The sequence below is a fragment of the Sorex fumeus genome, unplaced genomic scaffold, assembly GCF_029834395.1.
Source record: "Sorex fumeus unplaced genomic scaffold, SorFum_2.1 ptg000072l, whole genome shotgun sequence".
Taxonomy (NCBI): domain Eukaryota; kingdom Metazoa; phylum Chordata; class Mammalia; order Eulipotyphla; family Soricidae; genus Sorex; species Sorex fumeus.
The window spans coordinates 51795264-51809439 of record NW_026606129.1 but is presented as its reverse complement, the minus strand read 5'-3'; the positions used below and the strand labels follow the sequence as shown (position 1 = coordinate 51809439).

Genomic DNA, 14176 nt, shown 5'->3' with positions numbered 1-14176 from the left:
CAGACAGACAGACAGACAGACAGAGTAAGGTTTTAAGAAACAATGCAGTTAATGCCCAGAAGGATTAATAGAGAGAGAGAGAGAGACAGACAGACAGACAGACAGACAGACAGAGACAGAGACACAGAGACACAGAGAGAGATAGGGGAGTCATTAATAAATTCAAAACTATGTAAAACACAAATGGTATCATGACTGAATAATCAATGGAGTTTGGTAATCTGTAGGTTATGGGTGATCTTTAAGAACATACTGAAGGTTGGAGAGATAGTACAGCAGGTAGGGTGTTTGCCTTGCGTGCAACTGACCCGAGTTCAATCTCCAGCATACCATATAGTCTCCAAAGCATAGCCAGAAGCAATTCCTGAGTGCAGAACCAGAAGTAACCCCTGAGCATTGCTGGATGTAACCCAAAAAGCAAAACAAAATAAAACAAAACAAAACAAATCATATTGGACAATGGGGTGGGAAGAGAAATGGGATAAAATATTTGACAGATGAGGCTGGAGAGATAGTTCTAAAGTCTGGAGCACAACCTTAGCATATACAAACCTGACATTTAACCCCTGGTACCACACAATCTTCCCTGAATTGCTAGGAGTGAGCCCCAAGTACCAAACTGGGAGTAGCTGGGAGTAGCCCGAGTACCACCTGGTGCACTCCCACCCACCTGACAGCATAAGGAAGCAGTATCAAGCACTTCTAATTAGAACAAGTTTTACAAGGTTTTCTGGATACCAATTATTTTTGACAGTTATACCAGGGGAAAAGAAAACAACTCATCAGGTGAGTCTGAAGTGTGAGAAAAATGAGCTCTGACTGAAGTCTTCCAAAAAGCTAACCTTCTTTATTCCATGTTAGTGATAGTATAATGCAACTAATTCCTCTTTTAGTAGACTCGTGATCCACAGAGAAGTTCTTTTCTGTGTATTTACTTGAAATCTAGGATTTCTGTCACTTACTTTTCTGTCATTTACTGGGTTTTCTTCTTTTTTCTTAAAGGAGTTTGATTATTTTTTTTGAATTTTATTGAATCACCGTGAGATAGTTACAAGCTTTCATGTTTGGGTAACAATCACACAATGATCAAACATCCATCCTTCCACCAGTGCACATTCCCTACCACCAATATCCCCGGTATACTCCCCTTTCCACCCTCCCCCTGCCTTCATGGCAGACAATATTCCCCATGCTCTCTCTCTACTTTTGGGTATTATGGTTTGCAATGCAGATACTGAGAGGTTATCATGTTTGGTCTATTATCTACTTTCTGCACACATCTCCCATCCCATCTGGTTTCTCGGGCCATCATTTTCTTAGTGATCCCTTTTCTATTCTAGCTGCCTTCTCACCTTTGCCCATGAGGCAGGCTTCCAGCTATGGAGCAATCTTCCTGTCTTGTTATCTACTATCCTTAGGTGTCAGTCTCATGTTATGTTATTTTATACTCCATAAATGCGTGCAGTCCTTCTATGTCTGTCCCTCTCTTTCTGACTCGTTTCATTGTACTCTCCACATCTATCCACTCATAAGCAAATTTCATGACTTCATCTCTCCTAACAGCTACATCTATACATTCCACTGTATAGATGTATCAAAGTTTCTTTAACCAGTCATCTGTTCTCGGGCACTTGGGTTGTTTCCAGATTTTGGCTATTGTGAACAGTGCTGCAATGAACATATAGGTACTGATGTCATTTCTACTTTGCTTTTTTGCATCCTCAGGATATATTCCCAGAGGTGGTATTGTGGGGTCATATGGAAGCTCAATTTCTAGTTTTTGAAGGTCTGTCCATATTGTTTTCCAGAAAGGCTGGATTACTGGGTTTTCTTATTAGGTGCTTTTGGCATTTTTTTTTTCAATTAGAAGGCACAGATTGTGACAGCATGAAAAAAACAACAGTTCTTATTCTGAAATTATTCCTCTGAAGTTCTGAAAGTATCAGATCTGTACACACCCCCAAATGTATCTTTATCTTAAATTCTATATATCTATGATAAAGAGTGTATCTATATATATATATATATAACGTAGAGATACTTAGATATTATATTTGGTTGTGAAACCTGAATGTTTTACCAAGATTAAAAATAAAGAAAGGATATTTACACTCTCATTACTCTGATTTAACATCAGACTGGAGGTTCTAGATAGTGCAATGAGGCAAGAAAAAGAAGAGGGATACAGATTAAAAAAAAATAACTTTGTCTATATCTGCAGGTAAAAGGATTACCCAAATAAAAAACCCGAAGGACCTACAAAGAAAGTTTTAAAAACTAAGATAAAAGGCTGGAGGCCCAGGAGTAAGCCCCATCCCAAGCACAGAGCATTGGGAATAGCCCTTGAGTACTGCTGGGTCCTACCAAGAGAAGTCTTTGATTTGGGTGTGACCCCAAATCAAAAATCCAATAGGTGAGTTTAGCAAGAGTGTAGGATACTAGGCATATAAAACAATTATATTTATATATACTTTTAACAAAACTTTAGAAAATTAAACTTAAACTATGAGACAAATTTATAATAGCACCAAAACCTAGGAAATAAATATAAATCTAAGAACGTATTATCAAGATATATATAGGAGCGATAGCACAGCAGTAAGGCGTTTGCCTTGCACACAGCCAACATGGCCGACCCGAGTTCGATTCCTCCGCCCCTCTCGGAGAGCCCGGCAAGCTACCGAGAGTATCTCGCCCGCACGGCAGAGCCTGGCAAGCTCCCCGCGACGTATTCGATATGCCAAACACAGTAACAACAAAGTCTCCAATGGAGACGTTACTGGGCCCGCTCGAGCAAATCGATGAACAACGGGAGGGCCTTTACTTTACTTTACTTACAAAACAGCAATGAAGGAAATCAAAGACCATGTAAAGAATTGGAGAAATATCACAGTGCATAAATAAAAATAAATTCTGGGACAGCAATAACTGGCAGTGCTCAGGACTTCCTCTTGAGTGCACTCAGGATCACTCCCAGCTATGCTTGGAGGGACCATAAGTGGTACTGGGGAATGAATCAGCATCAGCAGCATGCAAGGCAAATAACTCACCCACTGTATTCTCTCTTCACCACCCCTTACCCCAACCAAAGTTTTCAAAACTGGAGTTTTTATGGATATATTTGTATGTCTTCTTCCCAAGTTGATCTACAGATTCAACGTAACACCAATCAAAAATGCCAGGGATCAAACCTGGGTGGATATATGTAAGGCAAGCACCCTAACCTCTATACTAACCTCTAACCTCTCTGGTCCCTCAGGTATTCCTTCCTTCCCTTCCTTCTATCCTTTCTCCTTCCTTTCCCTCCCTCCATTCCTTCCCACCATCCTTCCCTTCCTCCCTCTCTCCTACTCTCCTTGCCCCGCTCCTTCCTTCCCTCCTTTCTTCCTTTTTTTTCCTTTTGTTTTTGTTGTTTGTTGTTATGTCACAGTTGGTGTTGCTCAGGGTTTACTCCTGGCTCTGCACTCAGGAATTATTCCTGGAGGTGCTCAGGGAGCATATGGGTTGCTGGGGATTGAACCCTGGTTGGCAAGTGCCTTATTCACTTCATAATCCCTCTAGTCCCTAAGTGTCATTTCTAATCACAATGATATGAGAAGAAATCAGCAACAACAACAACAAAGCCTCATACAGGAAGACTAAACAACATCCTTCTAACTAGCTTTGGGGTCACTGAAGAAATCAAGGAGAAATAACAAATTACCTGGAGTCCAATAACAACAACAAAGAAGAACTATCAAATTCTGCTAAATGGAACAAAATCAGAATTCTGAGGAAAGTTTAGAGCAATACAGGACATATCAATAAACAAGAAAAGTCTCAAAAAATAATAATTTTACACCTGAAGGAACTATAAAAATGAGGAGCAAATAGAATAAAAAAATCAGCAGAGGAAGGAATTAAAATTTTAAGTGAAAAAAAGAAATAGAAGCCAAAAAACTAACAAAAAAATCAATAAAACCAAGAGGTTTTTTTTTTCTCCTGAAAGGATCAATAAAATTGGTAAGCTCTCCTCTGTATGCTCATGAAAAGAGAAAACCCTGATGAAAATAATCTAAAATGAAAGAGGCAAAGTTATAACCAGTACTACAGAAATGCAGTTATAATAGACTATTATGAATATCTGCATGAGAACAATTTAGGAGAAAGGTGCATTTTTATAATCAGGCAGAAAACAACCAGGAAGAAATGTACAGCTTTAATAGCTCTAGAACTGCACATACCATATCTAGGGAAGGACATCACACTTCCAGGGAACTCTCCTGGGTTAGTTGGGGGTTGGAGGGTGGGGTAGGGATTTGATCTGATTTGAGGGAAACTTTGTGAAGAAATTCACAAATCAACTCTGGCCATTAAAAAAGGAAAAATCCCTGAACAGACTAGGAGAAAGCCAGGCTATCACTGATTTCCATGGAAACCATGGCCTGTTCATCTGGATAACCTGCCTGGCAAAAGGGACCTATTCTCTATTTTAGAGGACAGCACTCTGAACACTGCCAGGTGTTTCTATGACCTTACCTGCTATCCATCATCTTACCTGTTTGAAGTTGCCATTTTTCCTCTGTTCCCAGTCCATCATATCATGAAAGATGGGAATCATAATGTTCCGCACTTCTGGCTGTGGGACCAGGGTCACACCCAGAAAGGGGCCAATCATTCCAGGAATGAAGTGGATCTTATGTTCACCTGGATAACAAAATCCAACAGATATGAGTTTGTGCTTGTTTTTTACTTTACATGCAAGCTTCTGAAGTGCAATCACAGCATTTATTTGATGGTCATTGGAAGCATCGAAGAAAAAATAAAACTACAGAGACACTCCTTTATTTTTAGAGTTAATGGATAACGTTGGTTTAGTCCAATCAGAGCAAGTGTCCAAGAGGCATAAAGTAAGTGCCTTTCTAGGGCAGAGAGTATAGAGGTTAAAGCATGTGCCTTGCATGCAGCTGATTTAGGTCCAATTTCCAGTACCTCATGATCTCCTAAAAATGCCTGGAGCAATTCCTGAGCACTATGACAGGAGTAGCTCCTGTGACAAGAGCATTGCTCTGTGTCCCCCCAAATAAAAAACTAAAGTATAGAATCAAAACAAATTGTATTTTCAAAGAATTCACTATGAGGTTCCACAAGTTACCTGAAAATAATTCTGAGACCAAGAGTTCACTAATCTAGAAAGAATGATATTTTTGAGCAACCTATGAAAATTTTCTATTCATACCATTTAGTTAGCAAAGAATATCCATTTATTTCCACTTAAACACATGCAAAAGTCTTGGAAATCAGACAGTCAAATAATGTCTCCACTGTTTAGAATCCATTTCATCAGGCTCTTCACTTTGCACTCCCTGTAAATCAAAAGTGTCCTTTCTTCAAGTTGGCACTAACCACGCTTAAATCCCTACACCATGACAGACTGGTTTCAAGACTTTCTCTTTGTCTGTCATTTATCTTCATATACAAGTCTTTTTTTTTCCTTTTTGGGTCAGACCCGGCAATGCTCAAGGATTATTCCTGGCTCTGCCTGGGGGAATAAATCTGAATTACTCCTGGCGGTGCTTGGGGGACCATATGGGATGGTGGGAATCAAACCCAGGTTGGTCTCATGCAAGGCAAACGTCCTACCCGCTGTGCTATTTTACTTCAGCCCCACTATACAAGTCTTACGGCACCTCAATATCTACTTAGACAAGCTTAGCTCATTCCTCAACTTGTTTTGTGAGGCACTTTAATTAAAAACTGAGTGATGTGAGTTCTATCACAAGAATGTGTTCTATCACATTCTTGTGATGAAACAGCCATCTGGGGCAAGTTCTTAGAAGCCAGAGCCAGTACTGAGGAGTACAGGACAAAAATTTTAGCTCTTTCAAAAGAAGAAACAGTGGGTACTCTTCAACAACTTTGCTTTCAATCCTTTATAGACTAATAAGACAAACTGTAGATTTGTGTGCTATAATAAGTATCCCAGTTTTTAAGAACTAGAATATAAGATTTTAATCAAAAATACTGATGCAAGAAGGGCTTTATCAGGCAAATTCTGTGTCTTTTAAGATTTCTTTCATTTGGGGATCTGGAGAGATGGGCAATGAGCTGAGAGCATGCTCTGCATGTAGGAGACTCAGGTTTGTTCCTTGACACCACCAGCTCAGTAGCAGTGAAATCCCAAGCACAAAGCCTGGAATAGCCTCTGAGCATTACTGGCTGTGGCCTCCCTAAGTTCTCTCACTGGAATGTTTATCTAAGGAAAGAAAATTCTCCTTGGGGCCCGTGAGATAGTATAACCAGTAAAGTGCTTGCTTTGCACATGCCTGACCTGGGTTCAATCCCCAGCACCACATGTGGTCCCTCAAGCATCATCAGGAGTGATCTCTAAGTGTAGAGCCAGGAATAAGGCCTGAGCACTGCCAGGCATGGCCCCAAACCATAAAAAACAAACGAACAAACAAAACCCCCCAACTCCTTGACAGGGATTCCTAAAAAGCAGGGCTGTTAGGACCATAACAATGCAAGCAGTAGCTCTAGAGATTAAGTTTATGGCCTCAGTCTTGTCCTGGGAGCTTCCTAACCACTGAGACATCTTCTGGGTCCTTGTTTTGCAGGGATAAAAATCAAGCAAAAAAAAAAAATCAGCAAGCTCTCATTATTGCTTCAGTGCAAGTGATGGCACCGATATTTGAAATTGTGGTTATTGGGAAAGTGCTTTAAAGTCACTGAGTCATCTTCTGGATACCTAAGCAACAAATTTTGGACCTAAGGCTAATGCTGCATATTACTTTCTTGGTACTTTTAATTAAAATTGGTTATTTACTTGCTTATGTGATGAGTATATTCAATATCTATGTATTTATGCCTACAAAATCTGGACTAGGACATGAAGAGCATAAAGGTATCTTAGAGACATAAATTCTTAAGTGGAAAAAAACCCACTAGTACCCTTTCTTCTTTTGACTTCAGTTCTCAAAATAGGTAACATGCATATGTATTTCTAAGATCTCATTTTTTAGCCCAACTCTTTTTGCCAAGTGCTTTGTGCACATGTGCTACACTATCCATCTGAGGTGTTATGTTAAAGATATGTAAATATCTCTTGGATCTAAATTAACATTTTATAAAACCTGGGAGAAGTTACTAGTCTTATCTCTTTTTCTTTGGCTGTGAGATATATGAAACGGGAAAGTCTGGAAAGAAGACCTACCCAAATTCTGCCACATACTGAACAGTTCATAAGCCATCATCACGCGCATGTCCCCATACCTGGTAAAAGTAACAAAAGATACAATTATTAGCAGGAGAAGATTCAGGAAGAGGAGGCTATAAACCTCCAAGACCAATAATTTAGCAGTATTTCTGATGCTCTCCCTACCCCCTGACCAAAATGCTAAATTATTTAGACCTTAACTGAACTCTCACATTTGACTCCTTTGGAAAGCTAACTCAGTTAGAACTTTGACTTTTGCAAGAACTTCTAATGGAAACATAACCACATCTGGCCTTAAGGGTAGGGAGTTAAATAAGAAACACATGTCTTACTTATCTAGAATTTTCTTCCTCTTGGCTGAAGTGATGATTTCTAGCTGGAGACTTGGCTGGTTTATGAACAAAACTGCCAGACTAAAATAAGAATTCCACACCTAGAGATATCAGAGAAGGATGAAATGTATGACAGCTTGAGTCCTTAACCTTGGAAGGAGAGATTCTAATTATATGCATATAGTATATAATTTATTTTACCATTTAAGACTTCCACTTTTTCCTTTAATTTTTTTTTGTAAACAGGACATTTTTTTCCTTTCCTGACTCCTCTGAAGTATAGTATTGATTTCATACTAGAAAGTACACTCATAGATGTCAGGCTCCTATTCTTTCAAGAGAGGGGCTGCCAGGTCATATTCTAATCATAATCAGCTTGAAAGTTGATAACATGAATATACTAATGAAACAGAGTCCAACACGTTTACCCTCATTTCCTGGCTACCCACCTGACACTCAGGAAAAGTCACTTTCAAATTCCTGCCCTGCAAAATTATAAATACAATACAAAACTTTTTATAGGTAAAACAAAACCCCAAACAATGAACTAGTTTGACTTTATGGTTATTGCAGAGACAGTGATGGCTTTCAGCTTCTCCTACCTTAAAATCGAAGTCTGTCTCTGTGAAATTCTTGTGCAGTGCAGAAGACAAATACTGGACAGTAGTGACTATAATACTGCATCAAGGGAACAAGGTATTGGCAGAGTTAAAAGGATAACAATGGAATACAATAGCTTAGCATCAACTGTAATTGCCTATGTGAAAACTTCATGAGAAAAAACTTATTCTTATATCGTAATATGTGATTATAATGGAAGATATAGGTGGCATAAAACTCCACAGAAAACCAGTTGTAAAGAAATGCTCCATAGCTGGCAGGAGAGCCTAAGACATTGAAGGGTTCTAGACTTAGCTCTGATATTAACTGATCTTTGTAGTATTTCTCTCTGGACTTCACTTTTATTACCCATAAAAGGAAAGCAGCATGTTGGTTTTAAGGATAATTAAAGGTGTCCTCAAGTTTAGAGTTATACTAAATATTTTGGGAACCAACGGATAATGAACATACATTATGTTCATTATGTAAGCAGAGGACCTGGAGTATAATTTTATTATTTTATTTGGTAACATGGTTGTATAGTAGTAAATCCTTGTGTCATATAATACTATTGTCATTATAAGTCATTTGATTTTAGGATTTGGCCAAGAATGTTACTTTCAATTTTAGGCTGGCAATACATAAGGAGAAAAAAATGAGAGACACTCTTGCTAGAACTGAGGAAACAGGGTAAAGTGGAAAGAAAATAAAGTGGCACAGGCAGAATATAGAGTTAGGTTACCTGATAAAGCAGTTTATGCCTAACAGTGACATCTGACCTTTGGTGCAGAACAGGGGCAAACAAGAATAGTAAATTAGAGAAACTAATTTGCTAGCATAGAAAGGCAAAGCACTGAACGAAGAAGTTGCACCTACAGGATGGACTAAGGACATACTGAGATGTGTTCTGAAAAAGGAAGAGGTATAGACAAGATGAATTCTAATGAAAAAAAAATACACTATTTTATTCCCTTTTCAATTCCCTTGCTTGTTAATTTTCCTGTTCAGGTTTTCTATTTCCTGACTCAATATTGTGAGGTTGTACTTGCCATTTCTCAGTTCATTTATTTATTTAGTTTTGATTTCAGGTTTGGGGCCTCATCTAGATATTCTTAGTTCAACCCAGGCTGGCTGCGTGCAAAGCCTGGCTGGGCAAGTGCATTACCTACTGTACTTTCTCTCTCATCCCAACTTCTCCAATTTAGAGGCACTGGAGATTATAATGCCTACTATGAACCACTGTAGGTTCATAGTAGATAACAGTGGTTCACAGTAACCCTTTGTAATCTACACTATGTATTTATACAGTACCTATTATAACTTTTCATATTTTATATCTTTACAGTTTTCTCTTCTTTTTATCCTAGTTTGTCCTAGCTAAGCGTTTGTTGGTCTTATTGAAAGCAGTTCTTGCTTTCACTTATTCTTTGCACTGTATTTTTCATTTCTTTTCTGTTTATTTCAGCTCTTATTATTTCCTTCCTTCTACTTTGTTTCACTTGTTCCTTTTCTAATTCCTTGAGGGGTGAGGTTAGATTATTATTTTTACCAAAGAAGCAAAGATGAACTTCACAATACTCAGAATTCACATCGAAAAATGTCAATAATTCCTTGTATTTAAATAATTTTGCTTAAGAGTAATGGTTTGAAATTGCCAATCAAAAAGCAAAGAGTTGCCAGATGGGCCAGAAAACTTAACTCAATCTTATGCTGTTTACAAGAGGCATACCTCAATGGTAATGATAAGCATAGGTCCAAAGTAAAAGGCCAGAGAATTAACATTGTGCCTGAGAACAGATGACTGGATAAAGAAACTATGGTACATCTATACAAGGGAATATTATACAGCTGTTAGGAAGAATGAAGTCATGAAATTTGCTTATAAATGGATTGACATACATAGTATCACACTGAGGAAATGAGTCAGAAGTAGAGGGACAGGTATAGAATGACTGCACTCTTTCGTGGGACACACACACGTATATGTATATATGTATATATATGTGTATATGTGTATATAGATAGATAGATAGATAGATATTGAGAGTAATATCCAAGGTGAGAGTAAACAGGGGCCAGGAAGGCAAGTCAATGGTTGGAAGTTCCCACAAGAATATGTGTGGGGTGAAGAGCACAGGTAAAGAGCTATAACTGATAAACTTTCATTATGTGTATTGCAAACCATAAGGCTCAAAAGGAAAGAGAGAAAGAAGGAGGGAGGGAAGGAAGGAGAAAGGGAGGGAAAAGGAGGAAGAGAGGAAGAGAGAGAGAAAAAGAGAAAGAGAAAGAGAGAGATGGTGGGATGGGGGCCAGGAGGGAAACTGAGACCACTGGTAGTGGGAAAAGTATACTGGTGAAAGGACGGGTGTCGAAACATTATCTGACTGAAATCCAATCATGAACAAGTTTGTAAATGTGTGTAACACTGTTGTTAAATTTAAAAAAAAGAAAAAAATTCACAAGTTAAAAAAAAAGGCTAGAGTGAAAGCACAACGGGTAGGGCATTTGCTTTGCACACAGCCAATGTGGGTTCGATTCCCAGCATCCCATATGGTCCCTCGAGCACCGCCAGGAGTAATTCCTGAGTGCATGAGCCAGGAGTAACCCCTGTGCCTCGCTGGGTGTGACCCCAAAAAATGCGCCCCCCCCCCCAAAAAAAGGAAACAAAGTTAAAGGCCAAAAAACAATCTTATAGGGTAATTGCAGCCTAAAAAGAATGAAAAGTCATACTTACATAAGTTAGGCTTCAAAATTAAAAATGAATATAAGGGACAGGGATGAGGGACAGAGATGAACATTATAAGGAACAGGGATGAACATTATATAATGATCAAGAGATCTACATATTAATAATACTCAACACTCATTAAGATGTGTCAAATGACATATCATCACTATATTTAAAGCTACTGATAAAAGACCTGCGAGAAGATAGTGACAGTAATACAGTAGTAAGTAGATTTTAACATCTCCCACTAATCTCTGCATAGATCAATTAGGCAAAAAATAAATATGGAAAAATTTAAAGGAAGAAATGTGCTTGACAGACATTTAGAAGTCTCTTCTTTCCCAAAAGTCTGAATACACATTCTAATTCAATGCACAGGGATATTCTCCAGAGTAGAATATATATTGGAACACAAAACAAGGCTCTATAAAACCAAGAGAATAGAAATAATACAACGTAACTTCTCAGACCACAATGCTTTGAGAGTAAAAATTAACCATAAAAAGAAATCTGGGAAAAATTCAAACAGAATTTAAACAATAACAGGTAAGGTGCTTGCCTTTCTAGGAGCTGACTCAGGTTCAATCCCTGGCATCCCATATGACCCCCTGAACACTGTCAGGAGTAATTCCTGAGTGCAGAGCCAGGAATAACCTCTGAGCATTTCCGGGTATGCTCCCCCAAAACAAAAACAAAATAAAAATTAAAAGCAAACTATTTGAGAAAATATCTATGTAACTTGATTTAACTGATGCTTCTATTTTGTATAAAATGCAGTTTTGAAAAAATACAAAAGGTACAAAGTATAAAGAACAAGTTGATTCTTTGCTAATACACCTAACACATCCTGCACGGTACCAACATAAAAAGCAGAACAATGGGGCAGGGGGAGGCAGTGATCTAGAAAGTGAAGGCCAAATGGTATTCTGCTAAGTGGAGGGAGAAAGACAAATCAGAATCTTATCTCTTCTTCATTCTTCATGCCAAGAGAGAGCACATATTAGAATTATAAAAGTGGCAGGAAATCTTGGGGTACAACTTAGGATGGATTCTGTGTTTGGACTAAGAAATGGTCATAGCTTTAGAGACAGGACTCTGTTGGTAATTAGTAGTAGCCGTAGGAGGCAAGAACTGTTTGACAGAGAATACAAAGCAGAGAAAGGGATACTGTCTGAAACTAGAGAATAACAGTAGTCTATGAAACAACAAACAGAATTTTCAAAAGAATGAGCCCTTTACTAAGTTATCCTTAATATTTTATTTTTTATCTTTATCATAATATCATTTTGCAGACAATTACTCCATTTTTTGGGTCTTCCTTAGACTCTTTTCTTGAGCTTACTTTGACTAAATACTGATGAATTCACAAGGCCTTGAACTTAAGTTCTTTATGCTTTTCCTATGTGCATACAACTCTATGGATGCAGGTTCAGAGTCTTTCCATACTTACTTGCTTGTAAGAAGTCTCATTACCATCCAGTCCCGAGGAAAGACACTCATTTTCATTAGGTTCCGGAATACACAGAAAATCTTCAGCAGAAATTCCTGACCAGAGAGGAAATTGAGATGTGAGATACCGTCACTACCACTGAAGCATACATTTCTGCATTAAGTCCCCTCCTGATATCTAGACCAGAGGTTCCTAAACTTATCTAGCCTAAGCCCTCTTTCCAGAAAAACAAATATCACTTAGTGCTCCCACAACCACACACCCCTCCCACCCTCCTTACTCTCCTAAAAGTGAACTGACAGAAAGCACTCCCCAATCCCAACTGCACTTGAGGCTACTACTACCTGCTCCCTCAGCAATTATTCCAATATTCCTAGAGACTCTTATGTTCCATACTGGAAAATACTAAATCTCTAGACTAAGAGAATGGGTGGGATCAATAGATTTTGATTCTTTTTGTGAACTGATTCCCCCCCCCCCCCCGCCGCAATTTATTATTCTTATTTCATTCTTTTCAAATCCTAAACTGATTTTCTGTTAGAGTGCTACATGAGAGCTAAGTTAGGCACTTTTGTTGCACAAATGGGAGCAGATTCAAACTGGCCAGAACAAACGCAGTTCTGTATACACTGAGACCAGAGCCTAAAGCCCAGATCATGGAATGGCTAGAATCCAGAAAACTGGTATCCAACTAAGTCGGTGGGTGAATCTTTGGTACATGGCTCTTGAGAACTTACTATACAAATTGCTTACTTGGTTGTTAAAGAATACATTGAAAGGGGAAGCTAAGTTTAGGAGTGGAAGAGTAAGTCCCCTCAGAAATCTGCTTCTAATTAGAAGAGAGTAGCTTTGAAGATACAACTAGGGCTTTTAATCCTCCAAAAGCCAAATATACATTCTTCTTCACTGCACAGAAGACTTTCTCCATGATAGACCACATGCTGGACCACAAAACATACCTTCAAAAAAAGGGGCAGAAATCATATCAACTATTCTCTCTAACCATGATGCACTGAAAATAGAAGCCCACAAACAGAAACGAAGTGATAATTAAAAACACCTGGAAATTAAATAGCTCACTACTGAACAACCAGTGGGTCAGGGAGGGAATCAAAAGATTCCTGGAGGAAAACATACGTAGAACCCTCCATGACACTGAAGCTATAGGGATCTTCAAAGATGAAACACCACTGATCAAGCAAATAGAAGCAAAACAAATGGGACTACATTAAAAAAGAAGCTTCTGTACCTCAAAAGAAATAAATAGTGATCAAGATACAAACACAGACCATGGAATTGGAAAAATTATTTACCCTATACCCATCTGATAAGGGGTAAAGATCAAAGATATAGAAAGCGCTGGCAGAACTTAACAAGAAAAATACATCCAACTCCATCAAACGGTGGAGAGAAGGAATGAACGGAAACTTCCTCAAATAAGTTATACAAATGGCCAAAAGGAACATGAAAAAAAAAGCTCTCATCACTAACCAGGGAGATGCAAATCAAAACAACAATAAGGTATTAACTCACAACACAGAGACTGGCACACATCAAAAAGAACAAGAACAACCAGTGCTGGCGCAGATGTGGGGAGAAATGGACTCTCATTCATTTTTGATGGGAATGCCGAATAGTCCAGTCTTTTTCGAAAACAATATGGGCATTCCCCCAAAAACTTGAAACTGAGCTGCCATATAACCCAGCAATACCACTACCAGGAATAAACCCAGGGACGCAAAAACACACTGCAGAAAAAACAATCTGCATTCACATGTTCACTGCAGTGCTATTCAATAGCCAGAATATGGAAACAACCCAAATGCCTTAGAACAGATGTTTGGAAAAGAAACTATGGTATATCTACACAA

At 38.5% G+C, this 14176-nt stretch overlaps 1 protein-coding gene across 5 annotated transcripts in view; it reads right to left on the bottom strand.

Moving 5' to 3' along the window:
- DOCK3 (dedicator of cytokinesis 3) overlaps window positions 1-14176 on the bottom strand; it is a 467343-nt gene that overhangs the window by 58890 nt on the left and 394277 nt on the right. For all 5 annotated transcript variants that reach the window (XM_056129948.1, XM_056129950.1, XM_056129951.1 and 2 more), the window contains exons 28-32: window positions 12306-12400; window positions 8130-8205; window positions 7528-7628; window positions 7193-7251; window positions 4538-4686 (exon numbers count right to left, since the gene is read on the bottom strand). In XM_056129948.1, the coding sequence (XP_055985923.1) occupies window positions 4538-4686; window positions 7193-7251; window positions 7528-7628; window positions 8130-8205; window positions 12306-12400 (480 nt within the window). The remainder of the gene's footprint in view (window positions 1-4537; window positions 4687-7192; window positions 7252-7527; window positions 7629-8129; window positions 8206-12305; window positions 12401-14176) is intronic.